An 18,106-nucleotide genomic window follows, 5' to 3' on the forward strand; every position below is an offset into this window, starting at 1 on the left:
AATTTTGGAAGTAGATTTTTTCTTCGAAAGAGAATATTTTCGTTACTTATAAGAAAAAAATTGACTTACATATTTACAATTTTGTTTATTGGAATTGTAGAAAAAATTATGAATCTTATGTCATTTAAAGTCTCACGCGCATATTTTACATTAACATATAAACCGGTTGGGTACTTTTGGAGTTAGTGACACATTAACTAGTTTATTTAATCAATGTCATCTTTGTAGTTGAACACATAATTTTGTTTCGATTATAATGATCACGTTATAAAACAATTGATTAAAAAATTTGTTAAAATGTGTATATGTACTAGTTATTACATACTAATCAAATTACATTAAACCGATTATTCAAGCTGGGATGAAATTGGGATGAAACTGATCGATGTCGATTAAATCTAGTTAGCTATCCAATTAAACTAAACAGGTTAGTAATTAGGTTTAACAAAATTGTGTAAGACTTGGAAAAAGACTAGGAATATTTATAAATAATATAAGTATGAATTTATCATAGTTTAAATGTATTAGATGAATGCATGTAAAACTATATAAGTGATTGTTAATTTTTATGATGCGGGAGACCTTCCAAAAGAATTAAAAAGGGGTTATATATTAGTTTTTGCACTATATATTAGTTGGGGCGCGTTGGTCCAGTGATGGAGGCGTTAGTCCTGCATGCGTGGGTATCCTCCCTTACTTGGGGAATTAATTTTCCCAATTCAAGCTATTGGGGTTGGCTGGTTTGAAACTTGCTGGGTTCGACCCAATTTGGTTAATACTCACGTGGTAGTGGCCCAGAACCATATATGACATTTTTTTTCCACCTGTGTTTATTTTTTAGGCTCATTGGTTAGAGAGTAACAAATTTAGGTCTAGTTTAGGTGTATAAATAGTAAATTAATGAGGATTAGTGTCATAATTAAAACCTAGCCACTTTGAGGAATTTTTAGAGAAAGAGGAACGGCTTTCGGGTTTGTTACGCGAAGGTCTAGAAGTTCAAAGTGTTGGAGGTTGAGTAAGGATAAAGGTTTGCTTAGAGTGAAGGTAAGGGGAGCTAGCCTTCAATGTCTATGATTGAATAATTATGTGTGAGTGCATGTTCAACCTATTTTGTGTGTATTCCGTGAAGATGGGATATGATAGTCATGATTGCTGAGTTGTTTTCGAAAGCCCAACATTGTTGTGTTGCATTTGTTTCAATGAGTGGAATAGGTTTATAACCTTCAATGGTTTTAATTGTGTGTTTGTGTATGTGTTCATATTCATGTTGCCTTGTGGGTGTCGTTAGGTCATATGAATCTAATTATAATTATTGAGCTTATTTCATCCCAAATGTCATTGTGTTGAATATGTTTTGTTGAGTTATGTTCATCCTTGTATTAGTAATTTATTATGAATGATTTATAAGGATTTAAGGTTTTCATGTGCTACATGAACATGACACGTGATTTTATGTATTATATTATTATTTGATTATTGTTTTCCAAGACCAAGTTGTGTAGGGGTGCTATTGGGTTATGTCGGGATGTTATAGGGTTAGTATAACTTGTGCTATGGGGTTGTCGGGTTATGCATGTGTAATGCAATATTGATATATACCTAGTTCATGTTGTTTTGTGAAAACACTATATGATTGAAAAGAGTGTTGAGTTATCCTAGTATGTATGCGTGAGGTGCATGTGTTGCTATAGTTGATTTCCATGCTTCAAATATTGCTATCATGACTTTTTGTGTTGGTATTGATGAGTAATTCATTGTTACCATGTTTTTGTACATAATGGGTTATTCTGGGTGAAGTTAGAGTCATTTTTCGGGTTGATCGAGTTATGGCTGGACTAGCCAAGGTGTCTGGCCGAGCTCTAGCAAGTCTGGCCAGGGTGTCTGGCCGAGCTCTAGCAAGTCTGGCCAAGCTGTCTAGACTAGCCAATCTGTTCAAGTCTAGGAGTTGTTGAACCTTGGTTTTGAGTTTTGGAGCTTAAATTTGGATGTTTTTAGGGTCTTTGTGAGGGTCTTTTATGTTGTTGTCGAATCTAATGTTTCACGAGAGAACTAAACACATAGAAATTGATTGTCATTTCATTAGAAAGAAGTTGTTGTCCAAGGAACTTGTTACTGAGTTTTTCAACTCTAATGAACAACTCAGAGCATTATGACCAAATCTCTAAGGAGGCCTAGAATTCAATTTATATATTCCAAGCTTGGTGCATACGATCTATATGCTCCAACTTGAGGAGGACTGTTGAAATGTAATGTATTTTCTAGGGGGATTTTTAGAGTGGGATTTATAGGAGCCTTCTGTTTTCCCTGTTTTATGTTGATCTACTATCCCTTAAATAAAGTAGTATGAGTATTAAGACCGAACAACAACAAAAAAAAATTTCAGTTTCTCTCCCAACTCTAAGTCTAGGTGTAAAATTAATCTCCCTTGTGTCTAAAACACACATAGGGTAATATATTTATAATAAAAAATGATACAAGTATATATGCAACCAAACAAAAATATGGTAAATAAAAGATATTGTTAAAAATAATATCAACAATATCTACCAATATCAAACAATATCAAAAGTCTAAGATTTCCGAATTATCCTAAAATGTAATATATCTAACCAATGCTTAAAACAAAAAGAACCAAAACCAAGGACTTGCAAACCTTCCCCATTGCCAATATAGATTTGATTAAGCCCTTCAAAATGATCAAATTGATGAATGTTCTACGAATCTCCTATCACATGAAAAGATGCACCAGAATCTAGTATCTTAGTAAAAGGTTCTTGAGCATATGTATTAGCCACCATAGAGAAAGGAACACCTTGATGAGATTGGTTATGGGTTTTATTAATAGGATTAATCCAACTATTTGATCGTGATGAAGGTTGAGGTTGAATTTGGGATATGGTAGTTGTTGATTTGTAGCAGATCATAAAGAACAAGAGACTCATTTGGTTGGTAGGAAACATTTGCACCATAAAAATAGATGTTTGTAATATGACTATATGTGAGACAGATTTAGCATCGGAAAGTACAAATCTACCACCATGACCGCGTCCTATGTCCACAAATGACACGATCTGAGGAAGCAACACGAAAATAGTTCCTGGAACGTTCTTGAATTCTTGAAGAAGACGGTAGTTCATAAACTTGAGAATAGTTAAGCAAAGGAGAAAGAAACATTTCCTAAAAGTAATTTGTGTGTGACTCATGGACATGAAGAATAACCTTTACTTCAAGCTTTGTCTGAGTGAAGAAGTCATCATGTATTTATTCCCATGCCTAACACGAATGAACAGCTCCAAGAAGACGTGACAAAATTGACTTGGTGAGAGTCGATTGTAACTAAGAAAGCAAGATTTGATCTTGAACTTCCCATTCTTCATAAGCAAGAAAGCAAAATTGACTATAGTGTAGATTTTTTATTTTTGCCTTAAATAGGACAATCTAGTTTAGTATAGTATTAGAAATATGACTTAAGGAGGTGATTCAAGGCGGATTCAAGGAGGTGATTTAAGAAGACAAACCAGCAAAGGTGCAAATTTGAAACAATTTTGAAAAGGATTTAAGGAGGCATAATTGACCCAAGGGTTGAATTTTCAAGTAAAAGCTCTAAATCAAGTTCTGTTAAAGACCCTAAACATCACTTGTTTAATTGTGGTTTTTCATTTCTTTGGTTCCTATTCAGTTCTAAATCTATGTTTTAGTTGTTATAAGTGTTTAGGTTATGTTCCATACACTTGTATTGAAAATAGAGCATCTCATTTTCATTCATGCATTTCATCGAAAAATTAGTGAAAACTAAGGTTTAATGCACATTTCATCAAACAGTTTTCGTATCTCTGTTTTCAGTGTTTGATAGTTGATTGTAAGTGTTAGCTTTTGTAGATTAGGGTCCAGTAGTACATTTTAAGCATAAATTCCATCATTCCATTCATTGTATAAGCATTTTAAGCTAAATTTTGTAGTTTCTAGTCATAGTCTTGCATTGCTTAGTAATTTTCGGAGTTTATGTTTAGAGTTAGTTTAATTTCTCCAACACAAGTGGTTTACAAGCATTTGCATCTTCATATTGTGATTTCCTAGGATTGATACCCAAGGTTGCTTCTATATTATATTTTAGGGGAAAATTAGTTTTGACTAGAGTCTTATGCAACTAAAAAGGCTTTATCATTCACTATAAAATGTGGTTCAACCTTATTAGACCGAAAGATGTTTGTTGTCTTGTTAGAAAAACCATGTAAGAGGAAGCATTTATTTTGAGTGTGTCCAATTCTCTTACGAAAGGAACATTAAGGATGCTTGTATCCACTTTGAGTAAAGGAATGCATATTGAAGGGAGATAATTTGAATTTCACATTTGGGAATGATAAATCTTTTAGAACCTTGACATACTCACAACTAGATGGAAATTATAAACACCACTTTTCAAGCAATGACCTTCACATCAACAAAGATTCAATTATGTCAAAGCAAAGTTCCAACAATTAGGTTTAGCTTTCAAAAATAATGTATGAAAAGATAACTATAAAATGAAAGGAGAAAGGCTCACCAGGCTACCAAATCCAATGTAAATAGGTTTATCACCATCTCCAAGCCATTTTACAAGGGACTCGGGTGGTTCATAGTTTGATGCAAGATCAAGAAAGCTTCCTACTACATCAATTTTTGGTCCCCAATCTTTAAAGCGAAACAAATTAGATTCTTAAACCTAGAATCAGACAACATAGGTGTTTATATTAAAAACTTTTTATCCATAAGACTAATGATTAATCAGAAAATAAAATTATTTTTTTATAATTGTAAAAATAAGGTGCATATCTTTTATAATTAGGAATATCTACATTGTATGTGTTACTAGAAACACCTGTATTTATTCAGTATCATAGTTTTATTATTAGAAGGTATGACATCTGCTCTATTTACTGTATTCATTATGTTTTGACAAATACAAATACAACACCTTTGATATATAAAAAAACACGTGGTTTTACTTCAATGTTCCTTGATTTCTTGGCAAATTTTTCTACCATGTTCTCATGCACTATCCTAGCATCGTCACCAAGACTTTTCTGAACAGTTTTTGGGCAACCTATCTTGCTTCGGTAAGAACAAGATTGAGATCACCCTGAGTTGATCTATCATATCACATAAACATCAAAACGAACACCCATCTGTGTGCCCTCGAGCATGTCATCTCTCCCATCTCCTCAACTCCCACCAACGCATGATGGCAATGCAATAATGCCAAAAGGTGACCTACTAATTGTCAAAAACGTAAACTTGTGGAATTGGCACTTACCTAACCCCTCTCATCTCTTACTTCTGACTTTGTTCTTTATGCCCGTAACTTTCCGTTTTCTAGATTGACCCAATCCAATGACATTATCTTTAAATTCACTAAAAACAATGTTACTGATGTAATTAGAAGAAATATTTATAAAATCTTTAAAATTAGAAAAGATATCTATAAAATCTTCATAATTAGAAAAAACATGTATATAATCTTTTAGATTAATTTGTTTTCCTTTTTTAGAATAATAGATTGCAGGTAAGGAGAATGTAATAAAATCATTCTCTTAGAGAGTCTCTCCATTTCCTTAGTTAGAGATCACCAGTCCCTCCATTTCCTTAGTTAGATTACCATTACCATTACCATGTATGCCAACACCAAAGTTCTCTTAGCCCTTCCCAGTACAAGCTTGTTAGGTTCTTAGAAGTATAAATCGAATTCTCAACAGTGTAAAAGTCTTCTTAACATTTGTGTTGCAATTAGGTCTACTAACAAAATAATCTTTTTCAGAATAGATTCTTGTCAAATAAATAATATTTTGCAAATATTTTAAAATGCTGGGTTTAGGATTTATTCTAAACATTTGGTTACGGCCATATTGACAAACATATCATTTCAAGTGCAAAAGACTGATACAGAACACAAACACATTCCGAGCACATAACATCAATTAAAAGCCACAGAAAATTTACTTACATATTGAAACTCAACTTAACCAATGAGAATAGAAGCATGCACAGAATTATACAATCACCTGACAGGGTGACAAGTCGAGCAAATCTCATAAATGCAGTGAATATTTGCTATTCACTTAAAAAAAAGGTTGGCCTTGATCAACTGCATTCAAATCAAGAACAACCAAAACATCTTCTTAAAGAAAAAAAACTAGATGGCTGCGGCTCTGCATCAGCGTCTGATTTTTTTTGAGGAAGCTGCTTAAAAAATGCTTTCACAGCTCCCGTCACTCCATCCTCATTTTCCATGGCCTTAGCAAGTTCAATTGCACGTTCCTTTACCTGGAATAATATTAAGCAAATGTAATGGTTATCTTTCAGCTATAACGCACCCAAGTAAAAAAAAATTCCACTAGGTTTGCATTGCTTGGCAGAAAACGTAAAAAATTAAAGTTTTCCTCATTCAGCCTAACTTTAAAACGGCATAGTCAAGACATATACCTCCCAATTACCCATTCCGACAAATACAAAACAAATAAGTTAAGCATAAAACGGGGTTTGACATAAACTAGAGATGTATTCTGGTCCCAAGTTTTCTTTGAGGCACTCACACCCAGATATGTTGCGCGTGTGAGTCACATGACGAAAGAGAGCGTGTGCACGGACACTTACAGTGGCTTCCAGCAGATCAGTTAGCAATGCAGGGGTGCAGGAGATTTGGCATGGATGCATGGTACTTATCACTCACAATGAACGGACGAAGAGAGGACTGAATTGTTATATGTTGAATTTGTTCCTACAGAACATTTTGAACAATGCATAAATATTGATGCTGAAGCTGAAGTGTTATTAAATCCACTATTTACACTTCACTCAAAACCTATTTCCTTGTTCCCCCCTCTATACCGGTCTTCCTCCATGTTTTTGGTACCACATGTTTTACACAACCTCAGCTGGTTGAGAAAAACTTTCTCCTTAGTCATTCAAATGTGTCTTCATGAGAAATCATTGCTCTAAAAAAAGTATCGATGTTTCTCTTTCCTTATCTTCATAGGTATTTTGTGTATGTTGACGTCAATTACTTTACTTTTGTTCCATATCATACAACTGTTCATTGTAATAACTCCCAAAAGCACATTGTGGGAGACACCCAAGCATATTTGCCTTTAATCCTATCTTTAATGAGAAGACTCAACATATTGACGTGGATTGTAATTTTATGAGAGAAAAAATGGAGTTTGGAGACATCACCAATGCATTTGTCAACTCTAATAAACAATTGCCTGATATATTCACCAAGTCACTAAGGGGATCAATGATTAATTATACTTGTAGAAAACTCAGCAGATAAAACCTATATGCTCCAACTTGAAAAAAAATGTTTTATAGTTACATAAATAAGAAGCTAATCCTATATAATCAGAAATATTGTTTAAGTTATATAAATAAGGAGATGATCCAATATAATCACAAAAATCGAGATTATATATATTATTAGTAACTTTTTTATCTACTCATTTTTTATCAGAGGATATCCAATCTCCTCTATTTATTGTATTAATTCTTTTTTCTTAATATGAATAAAGCGCATGTGTTGCCTTGGAAACATATAGTTTTAACCAATGTTTCCATCCTCCCAAGATTTTAATAGTCAACAATAAGTGCTTCCAATGGAGAGATATAGGTATAGTGACAAAACATTGGATAGGAGAGGCAGCTGGTGATAACTAAGGAAATTATAGATTGAACTAGGGATCAAAAATAAAAATAAACAACTTTACAAACAACAATGGAAAAATCATATGTAGAGTCAATGGGGTCAAAACTAGTACAATAGGCTACAGAAGAACACTGGTTACCTTTACTTTCCGTATGGTGCATATCATTTGGCACAAAATTCAAACTTTAAGTGTTGGAGATCCCATAGTTACTAGAAATATGATTAAATTATAACATGCAAACTTAACTTTATAAGTCGGTTTTGAAGTTGAATTAGACATAAAATACACTTTCTAGGAAAAGTAAAAGAAGACTAGGACCTCTAGAAAGAGTTTGCATGAAAGGTCGAAAGAAGACACGGACCTAGTGACTCCAATGGAAGACAAACTAAAAACATAGAAGTAGGACAAGGAACAGGAAATACTCGTGAAAAGGACTCCCATCCCACAACATAGAAGAAAGGAAAAACACGTGCAAAAGCAACGGGGAAACACTATAGCCTAAATACTCCTTTTGACGTGTGGTGGGACTAAGAAACACATTTATGGCATGTGTAAATACCAACTTGAAAACAAAGAGCATAGCTGAATATCTGGATATTATTGGCTTCATAAAAAGCACCAAATGGGACATGTATTGAGGTACAAAGAACAAGAAAAAGAGGAAAAAATTATCCTAAATCTAGGGCATATCAATTCGATATTCTATAACACAAAAAGCTTTCCTAAATACAGACATCCTTCCCACAATATATACACAAACATAATAGAAAATAAAAACAGAAGATAATCTACACTAAACTCCAATGTATATTACAATTTTAAACTCTTTCTAGAGGTCCAAAAGTTATTCAAGTAAGATATCAATTTTGAGTATTTCTCGAGATAGACATTAGGAGAGCAATTCACATATTATTATACGCAAACTATATTTTTATATTTGCTTTATGAGTTTAGCTTCAATACTTACTTTTATAAAAGTTATAAGTAAAATTTTTGCATACAATTTTGTTATTCCATGAAACTTATATTTACCTTAGGATCTAGCATAAATTCTATTGCACCAACCAACTTTGGAAGCGAAAACTCATCAACTGGGATAGGTGGAGGACCAACTCCTCTAGCATGTACTCTTTCACCCCAAAATGGTTGATCGCCAAAAAAGGGAACTATCGTTGTTGGGCACTATCACAAAAGTATCCATATTAAAAACATTATCAGAAGACATGATAATATTACAAATAAAACAACGAATTTCTTACGGCAGCTTTGAGCCCTGCAGCTGTTGTTCCAGCACCCCCGTGATGAACCTGCAAAAAATGGGTAAAACTACAAGAATAAAAACTTGCAAATAGATAATTGACATAAGATTTCATTCGTAAATATACTAATGTAACCTGACTCTTCTACATGCACGCAGCCCTAAAATAGTTACATTTCTCTCAAGTTTTGGAATTCAGTGAATTACTCTAGTTAAGAATCACTCAACAAGTCCTATATTTTATAAAAAGCAAGAATGCTAGTGTATCATTGTACTAACTGCAATCATAACTAGGTTAGCATCCCAATCAAGTATCAAGAACATAAGAGTTGTTTGTTACTCAGATGTTGATTGGTCAGAACTCCTTCTGACAGAAGATCTATTTCCCGATATTGTGTCTCCATTAGTGGTAACTTGATCTCTTAGAAGAGCCAGAAACAAAGTGTTGTGACAAGATCTAGTGCAGAAGCAGAACATAGAGCGATGGCCTCAACCACTTGTGAACTCGTTTGGCTTAAGCAATTGCTTAGAGAGTTACAATTTGGAGATTTCACTCAAAAGATACTTATATATGACAATCAGGCTACTTTTAATATTGTTCTAATCTTGCCTTTCATGAGAGGACCAAACACATTGAGATTGACTGTTATTTCATTCGAGAGAAGATTGTATCTAGAAAAATCAAGACTTAGTTCGTTAACTCAGGTAATCAGTTTGCAATTTATATGCACCAGCTTGAGGGGGAGTGTTGGATATCTTATCTTTTATGTTTTATTTTTTGTTTCTTTATGTTTAGAAGTGGACTTTAAGATTAACTCAACCTCACAAAACCGACTTGTAAGGTGACATTTGCACCCACTTATATACTCCAAATTGGCTTTATCTCTAGTCGATGTGGGACTTCCAACACACCCCATCACGCCAAAGTATATACATTTCGTGCGTGGGACTAGACATTAATGGATAGGATAGGCTCTAACAATGATTCTGATACCATGTTAAGAAATGGACTTTAAGCCTAACTCAACCCCACATTGACTAGAAATAGACTTTAAGCCCAAGCACATTCAAGAAGAGCTAGAGTATCTATGCAAGGTGAAGCAAAACTCTTTCTCTTAGGCCATCATGTAGCACCTGTAATAGATTAGGAGTATTTAGATCTTGTATTAAGGGTCAAGTAGTGTAGGATTTCGTTTTAGCCCTTGTATTAAGGGCCGAGTAGTGTAGGTTTTTGAACAATCTTGCTTAAGTTGTTGGGCAATATTTGTGCCTAGCTTAAGTGATGGCATACCCCCTAGCCATGGCCAAGCACTTTCAAGAAGAGTTGAAGTCATCTGTGGAAGATGGGCCTATTCTATCTCTATTAGGCCATCATGGAGCTTCTAGTAGAGTAGGAATAATTTGGGCCTTGTATTTTGGACCAAGTAATCTAAGATTTATTTGGGCTTTGTATTATGACCAAGTAGTGTAGGATTTATTTTGGGCCTTGTATTTTGCGCCAAGTAGTGAAGGGTTTTTAGACCACTTCAGTCATCAAAGGTCGAGGCCCAATGTTGACCCAAGTAGACGTCCATGACATAGGATTGACCAAGGGGTCAAAGTGTTGAAGAGTATAGGCAAAGAATTATATGATGAGGGCGGGAATTAGAGAGCAGGAAGAGACAACTATCTCTAGGTTTCTTAGTGGTTTCAATCTTGAAATTTGAGATAGAGTGGAATTGTTGTCCTACCGGGACTTAAATCATTTGGTACAAATTTGCATAAAGGTAGAGCAACAACTCTTGAGAAAAGGTTTGAAAACTCTCCACTCTAACTCTAGTAATAAGAAAGACTACAAGAGGGAGGGTAAACAAGTTGAAGAAGAAGAACCCTCTAGGAATCTAGGAAAAGAAAAGAGAGAAGTAAGGGAAAAAGAAAGACCAAGGGTGGGAACATCATCTCACACTCGCACTAGTGAAATTAAATGTTTCAAGTGTCTTGGTAGAGGTCACATTTCATCACAATGCCCCACCAAAAGGACCATGATCTTAAGGGGTAATAATGTATTTAGTAGCCAAGATGAGGATAGTGATAGTGAGAGTGAGGAGAGGGGCAGAATCAAGAAAGATGTCCATCCTTGCAAAGGAGAACTTATTATGATAAGAAGAGCTCTTTACAATCAACCTAGTTCTCAAGAACTAATACAAAAAGAGAACATCTTTCATACAAGTTGAAAAGTTTTAGAAAATACATGTTTTCTTATTGTGGATAGTGGATCGTATTGCAATTGTTGTAGCCCTAGGTTGGTTGAGAAATTAGCATTACCAATCTTACCCAATCCTCAACCTTACCAACTTCAATGGATTAATGATGATGAGTCAATGATAGTTAATCAACAAGTAATGGTTAAGTTATCCATAGGTAATTATAAGGATCGTGTGCTATGTGACATAGTACTTATGGATGCTTGCCATACTTTGTTAGGAAGGTTTTGGTTATTTGATAAATAATTCATACATAATGGCTATACCAATGAAATAACCATCACTCATAATAAAAGAAAGTTTGTACTTCATCCTCTCACACCTTCTCACGTGGAAAAGGATAAAAAAACAAATAAGAAAGAAAATAGAAAAAGAAAAAGATAAAAAGAAAAATAAAGACTCTTCTAACAATAAATGTTCCAAGTGTCAAGAAAAAACACAAGTCTAAAGAGTGCCCCAACAAAAGAGTCATTAATCTAAGGATCAAAGGCTTGTGAGGAAAAACAAAAGAGGAATGAGAAGTCAGTTCAAACACACATACATTCAACACAAGGCAAACAAGAGCTTCAAAGAAAATGCTCTAAAAAACCACGACCTTGATCACTCATTTGATCAAAGGTGTAAAATCCTTGGCAGCTACATTCTTCATATACTTATTGTACTAACCCTTGTACTATCTTGTGTTATAAGTAGAAGGGTATTTGACCGCAGGGGAAGAAAAGACAAACATCTCCAAAAAGAAGAGGGTGTTGCCATAAGCCAACTTGAAGATTTGAGGACAAATCATTTTCAAGAGGGAGGGGATGATGACATACCCTCTAGCCATGTCCAAGTACTTTCAAGAAGAGTTGAAGTATCTGTGGAAGATGAGCCTAGTCTCTCTCTTTCTTGGGCCATCTTGGGCCATCAAGGAGCTTCTAGTAAAGTAGGAATAATTTGGGTCTTCTATTTTTAGCCAAGTAGTCTAGGATTTATTTAGGCTTTGTATTATGGACAAGTAGTGTAGGATTTAACTTGGGCTCTGTATTTTGGGCCAAGTACTTACTATTCAGATACTAATTGGGTAGGATCACCTTTTAATAGAATATCTACCCTCGGGTATTGTGTCACCATTGGTGGTAACTTAATTTCTTATAATAGCAAGAAACCTTAGCAATCAGTTACTTGTCTTGACATTTCCTTTGCAATCAATGTGGTGAGTTAATTTCTCCATTCCCCATGTGAAGATCATTGGAATGTAGTCATTTGTATATTAAAGTAAATTAAAGGATCTCCTAGAAAATGTTTGTTATATAGTTCCAATAACCATACAAAAGTTGTTTCCTATTCAGATGTTGATTGGGCAGAATCTACTTCTGATAGAATATTTACCTCTAGGTATTGTATACCCATTGGTGATAACTTAATTTCTTGGAAGAGCAAGAAACCTTTGCAATCAGTTACTCATCCTAACATTTCCTTTGCAATCAGTGTGGTGAGTCAATTTCTCAATTCCCCATGTGAAGATCATTGGAATGTACCAAAGTAAATTAAAGGATCTCCTAGAAAAGGTTTGTTATATAGTTCCAAAGCCATACAAAAGTTGTTTCCTATTCAGATGCTGATTGGGTAGAATCTCCTTTTGATAGAATATCTACCTCCGGGTATTGTATATCCATTGGTGATAACTTAATTTCTTGGAAGAACAAAGGGTTGTGGAAAGATGTAGTGTAGAAGCAGAATATAGAGCTGTGGCCTCAGCTACTTGTGAACTTGTTTGGCTTAACCAATTGCTTAAAGAGATACAATTTGGAGATGTCACTCAAATGAAACTTATATGTGACAATCAAACTGCTTTTCATATCAATACTAATCTTGTCTTTCACGAAAGGACCAAACACATTGAGATTGATTGTCATTTCATTCGAGAAAAGATTGTATCTAGAGACATCAAGTCAGAGTTCTTTAACTCAAATGATCAGTTAGCAAATGTTTTCACTAAGTCTTAGGAATTGATTATATTTGTAACAAGTTTGGTACATATGATTTACATGCACGAACTTGAGGGGGAGTATTAAATATATTTCATTTTATGTTAATTAGGGAAACATACACTTTTGCTATTGTTTGATATTGGTAGATATTGTTGATATTGTTTTTAACAATATCTTCAATTTAACATATTTATGTATCATTCTTCATTATAAATATATTACCCTATGTGAGTTTTAGACACAAGGGAGATTAATCCTATACTTAGTTTTTCTATATTTAATAATTTGCAACATTTGTAATATATTATCAAAAAGAAGATGGGGCACCAAATCAAACCCATCAGCAAGAAACTAAACAAAGATTTCACGGTCAACCATATGTCGAAGGTAATTAGGAATTAGGCCATCAAATGATGTAACTAATAATGCAATTGTTAGTAGAACAAAAGCTTTAAATAATTGCTTTCTATCTATTTATTGGACTCTGTGTGCTCTTCATACACTATATCTTGCTTTAAAGAATACATATGCAGCTGAGAATTCAGACAAGTACTGTTGTGTACCAAGACTGTTTTTGGATTACCCAAACCGTGGAAGATGCAATTATTAAAATTTTCATCTTGAGTCAGTCAATGAGATTGTCCATTTTTAACTCATTGAATTGCTTTCCTTGCTCCAACAAGATTTACCTCCACTACTGTAATGCTCAAAAGATTTATGCAATTGAAAAGAGGACTGCAAAAGATGATGATTAGTGATCAATGGTCTTCTTACAAGGAAGATGTTGGAAACACAAATTGTAAAGGATACTTTATTAGATGACAATAGGTGGGATAAGGTGGATTACGTACTTTCTTTCAACTACCCCAATCAATGATGTTTCTACAAGACAATAAGAAAGTTTATTCTCTTAACCTAGTGAACGAAATGTGGGGTTCAACGATAGAAAAGGTGAAAAGGGTCACATGACTGAGAGAGAAAGGAAGCTCAACATGTTATGAAGTGGTTAATTCCATATCAATTGATGGATGGACAAAGAAAAGAATAGCACAGTTCTTCATTGTCTAGCTCATAACTCGATAATATTTTTATTTATGCATTTTTCTAGGATTACACAATCTTCGATAATCATGAGTAACAGAAATTTTTATTATAGGTATTATAGTAATCAATGGCAATGTGAAGATTGTAACTAAGTTTCTCCACATCAAGAAATAGAACTTGGTAATGAAAGAGCAAAATTTTTATATGGTAATTTCTTGATATGAATGAAAGGGCAAGGGCAAGGTTTGGATGATCTTGATTCTTTGAATGATAGGGGTAACATGAATCGAAAAACTTTCAGGTTAGGTGTTGGTCTTCATGGTTCAATACTTTAAAAGGTTCCCTCAAGTTACTTACACAACATTGTTTTCATCTTCATGTCGTGAAAGAAATTGTAGTACTATAAGACATGCTACTACGTAAAAAATTTCAATAAACAAAAATACTAGATTAAGTATGCTGAAAAAGATGCATATGAATGGAAATTAAAGATTCATTCAATATACAAATGATGCTGCCTAGAAACACTGAAACATGATTATGTAAGCTTTGTACCGAACAGACTTTCCAGATTTGTGAAACAGCAAACATCAGCTGCAAGGCCACGATTATCCAACAAATTATGACTTCGACCGACTTAAAGAGTTTGAAAGTTCAATAGACATATGATCTTTTATTCTAATAATTCAATGTGACTTGTACTACTATAATGGATCGACTAAGGAAAAGTACAATCGAAAGTAAATATTTAGTTTCTCGAGAATTTAAATTTGGAAAAGTATGTTTCGCGTGTTTAATTTACTTTTTTTAAAATTAACATTCTTAAGAATGGTCTAGCCAGTTTTCCTGCAAAATGCATCCTCAAAATAAAAGTTTTATAGAGAAAAAAAAAACAGGTAACTCTAAAGAATTTAATGTACGAATAAGTAAGGATTTTAGTAAAAATAGCATATTACTCTTTAATCTTTAAAAAGGTCATACAAATATTTCCAAAACTATTTTTAAGAAAACAAACAAAATTTAGTCAGCCCTAAGACTCACAATTCACACTGTTCATGATTCACCAAGAATCATAATTTTCGGGTATGAAAAAATTTCCCTGGTACCAAACATCCTCTAAGAATAACTAGATAGTATAGTAGTCTTACCACTGCCTTGCAATGCAAGAAAAGCCAATCATGAGGGACACTATCCAACAAGTATATTGAGTCCTTTGGTTCTGTCACTGGGAAGAAAAACATGTTGAAAAAAACGTAAAACTAATACTATTCCATCAAGAAAACAAAAAATAGAAAAATTCTTACAATTCCCAAGTCCTCCCCATCCTTTATTGATTATGCCTCTCTGTCCAGTGGTCTCCAGTGCATCTACAATTATTTCTGTCATCTTTTTTGGTTCTTGAACAGGCTGCCGGAAAAATGAGAGAGTAGAAATAACATTAAAAACATTATTCTTGTTCTTAAGAAAAATAAATTTAATAAAGGAGAAGGATAAAAGTCAGGATAAGATGATAGGACTTTAAGAGTGTATGAAAGGAGGAAGAGAAATTAAATGAAATAAGATGTTATAGGCTGATCGGCTGTTAGGAGATTTAGGAGGTCTGTTGGGACCGTTGGGTGGTTAGAAGTTGGCTGTCAGGAAGGTTAGCTTGATAAGGGGGCCGGGGTGTCTAGGGACAGACATGTTTTTGCTTTGTAGTATCTGAGACAGGACCCTTGCATCCTGTGTGAAGGGAAAGTGTTCCCTTGGAAGTGTTTGGTCTGTATACATTGTATTCTTTGTCTTCAAGAATAATATACAGATTGTTTTCAGTGTTGCTGTGTGTGTGAGAGAGAGTGTTTTTGCGTGAGTGCTGGATTTCTTGCTTCAAGAAATCTATTAAAAGATATCCTCCTCAATAAAATAATAAAAAGATGTAATGTAACAGATTTTTGAATTGCGAGTTAATCCACCACACATTCAGCTTTATGCATAATAACAATTAATTACACAAGGATACAATCATTAAGAATTCCTATACAATAATCGCCCTACAATATTTCTAACTTTCCCTATTTATTTTTACAATCTTTAATGATACAAAATTATAACAAAGAAAAACATAGAAACGAGGTTAAGATATCCTCACGATAAAACTATTAAAAGACAAACTTACAAAAACAAAACATAATATCTATTCTATATTTAATATCTATTATAAACTTCCCCCTCACTTTCCAATACAACAAACTACCTATATTTAATATCTATTCTAACATTTCACCCTCAAGCTCGAATATACAAATTGTATCAAGTATGAGACAAATAAATTTAATCTAAGATCCCCTTAAGAATTTTGTTGACACATCTACAAGTTGATCATTACATTCAACAAACTCAATACAAATTTTATTCTGAGATCCCCTTAAGAATTTTGTTGACACATCTACAAGTTGATAATTACATTCAACAAACTCAATACAAATTTACGTAGTGTTGTAATTAGAGGAAAATCTTTCTAATTAGAGAAAATATCTATAGAATCTTCCTAATTAGAGAAAATATCAGTAGGATCTTCTACTGATATTTTTCAATATATTATTTCTTTATTTCCCTTTTTTAGAAGATTAGATTGTTACAAATAAAGGTAAGGAGAATGTAATAGATATGAATAATAATAATAAAATTCATTCTCTTTTCAAGATGGTATCAGAGTGTAGCCCACGCGCCTAGTTCCGGCGAGACCCACTCGCCACCATCGTCACAACAAGGGTCGTCGGAGCCTCCTAATTCTGTTCCACAGGTTGGTGACGTCCCATTTGGACCAGATTTGAGTAGATCTGAGTTTTGAGTTCTGCTCCTTTTTCCTGGTGTAGCCCAAATGTTGTTGTCATCTCAGATAGGGTCACTGGAGACACCTAATTTCGTTCCAAGGGATGTCTGAAAAATTCCTTTGGGTCCTAATAATTTTCCAAATGCATTGGCCCCTATCGGTTAGATGGTCGGAATTTCTTACAATGGCGCTAATACATTCGAAGGATTCTCAAGGAATGTTCAAGACCAGATCACATAGATGGAGGAGGGCCAAGACCAGACGATACTCATTTTCCAATTTGGGACAATGAAGATTCACTAATTATGACTTGGATGTGGCATTCCATGAGTCCTAAGATAAGTCGAAATTATATGTTTCATTCTTCTGCCAAAGAGATATGAGATGATTTATAGAGTACGTTTTCATTAAAAAAGGATTTTTCTGCATGCTATGACATTGAAAGCAGGATATTTAATACAAAACAGGATTCTCTTTCCGTATAAGAATATCAGGAATCCTAAATGAACATTGGATTGAATTAGATCAATACCAAACAATAATGATGTGTAAAACAAATGTTGTCCTACATGCTCAAGTTGTGGAAAGGGGAAGAATCTTTAAATTTCTCTGTTAGAATATTTACCCTATTTATCATGATTATATTGTGTCTAGGGTTACCCTATTTATCATGATTATATTGTGTCTAGGGTTATCCTATTTATCATGATTATATTGTGTCTAGGTTACCCTATTTATCATGATTATATTGTGTCTACGTTACCCTATTTATCATGATTATATTGTGTCAATTTATTTTTATAAATAGAAGATTATGAGAGGGATCAATCAAGCCCTTTAGAATTATTTTACAGTTTAATTCTCAAGTTGGTATCAGAGCAGGTTGTCTGAATCTTTTCTGCCTTAAAAATTTCATCTTTTCTTAAATACCTCAATGAGCAATCCTGTTCTGGTTTCTATCTAGTCTCCAAACCCTAGTTGTTGTCCGCAATTGTTCGGCACTGTTTGTCGCTGTCTAGCACGGTTTGCCGTTGTCTGGTGCCTTTTGTCGTTGTCTGGTATCATTTACAGTTGGCACTATTTTTCCACTGTGAGGA

The 18,106-nt window shown here is 33.9% G+C and overlaps 1 protein-coding gene across 2 annotated transcripts in view; it reads right to left on the reverse strand.

Annotated features, from left to right (window-relative positions):
• Positions 1 to 5,921: 5,921 nt before the first annotated feature.
• Positions 5,922 to 18,106, reverse strand: part of SGT (UDP-Glycosyltransferase superfamily protein) — a 42,771-nt gene continuing 30,586 nt past the window's right edge. For both annotated transcript variants that reach the window (XM_088101743.1, XM_088101744.1), the window contains 5 exons: positions 15,502 to 15,604; positions 15,346 to 15,422; positions 8,939 to 8,986; positions 8,712 to 8,861; positions 5,922 to 6,300 (listed from right to left, as the gene is read on the reverse strand). In XM_088101743.1, coding sequence (XP_087957869.1) covers positions 6,133 to 6,300; positions 8,712 to 8,861; positions 8,939 to 8,986; positions 15,346 to 15,422; positions 15,502 to 15,604 — 546 coding nt within the window. In that variant the 3' untranslated portion in view covers positions 5,922 to 6,132. The remainder of the gene's footprint in view (positions 6,301 to 8,711; positions 8,862 to 8,938; positions 8,987 to 15,345; positions 15,423 to 15,501; positions 15,605 to 18,106) is intronic.

This window comes from Vigna umbellata, chromosome 11 (assembly GCF_029865625.1).
Source record: "Vigna umbellata cultivar VRB3 chromosome 11, Vumbellata_1.0, whole genome shotgun sequence".
Taxonomy (NCBI): domain Eukaryota; kingdom Viridiplantae; phylum Streptophyta; class Magnoliopsida; order Fabales; family Fabaceae; genus Vigna; species Vigna umbellata.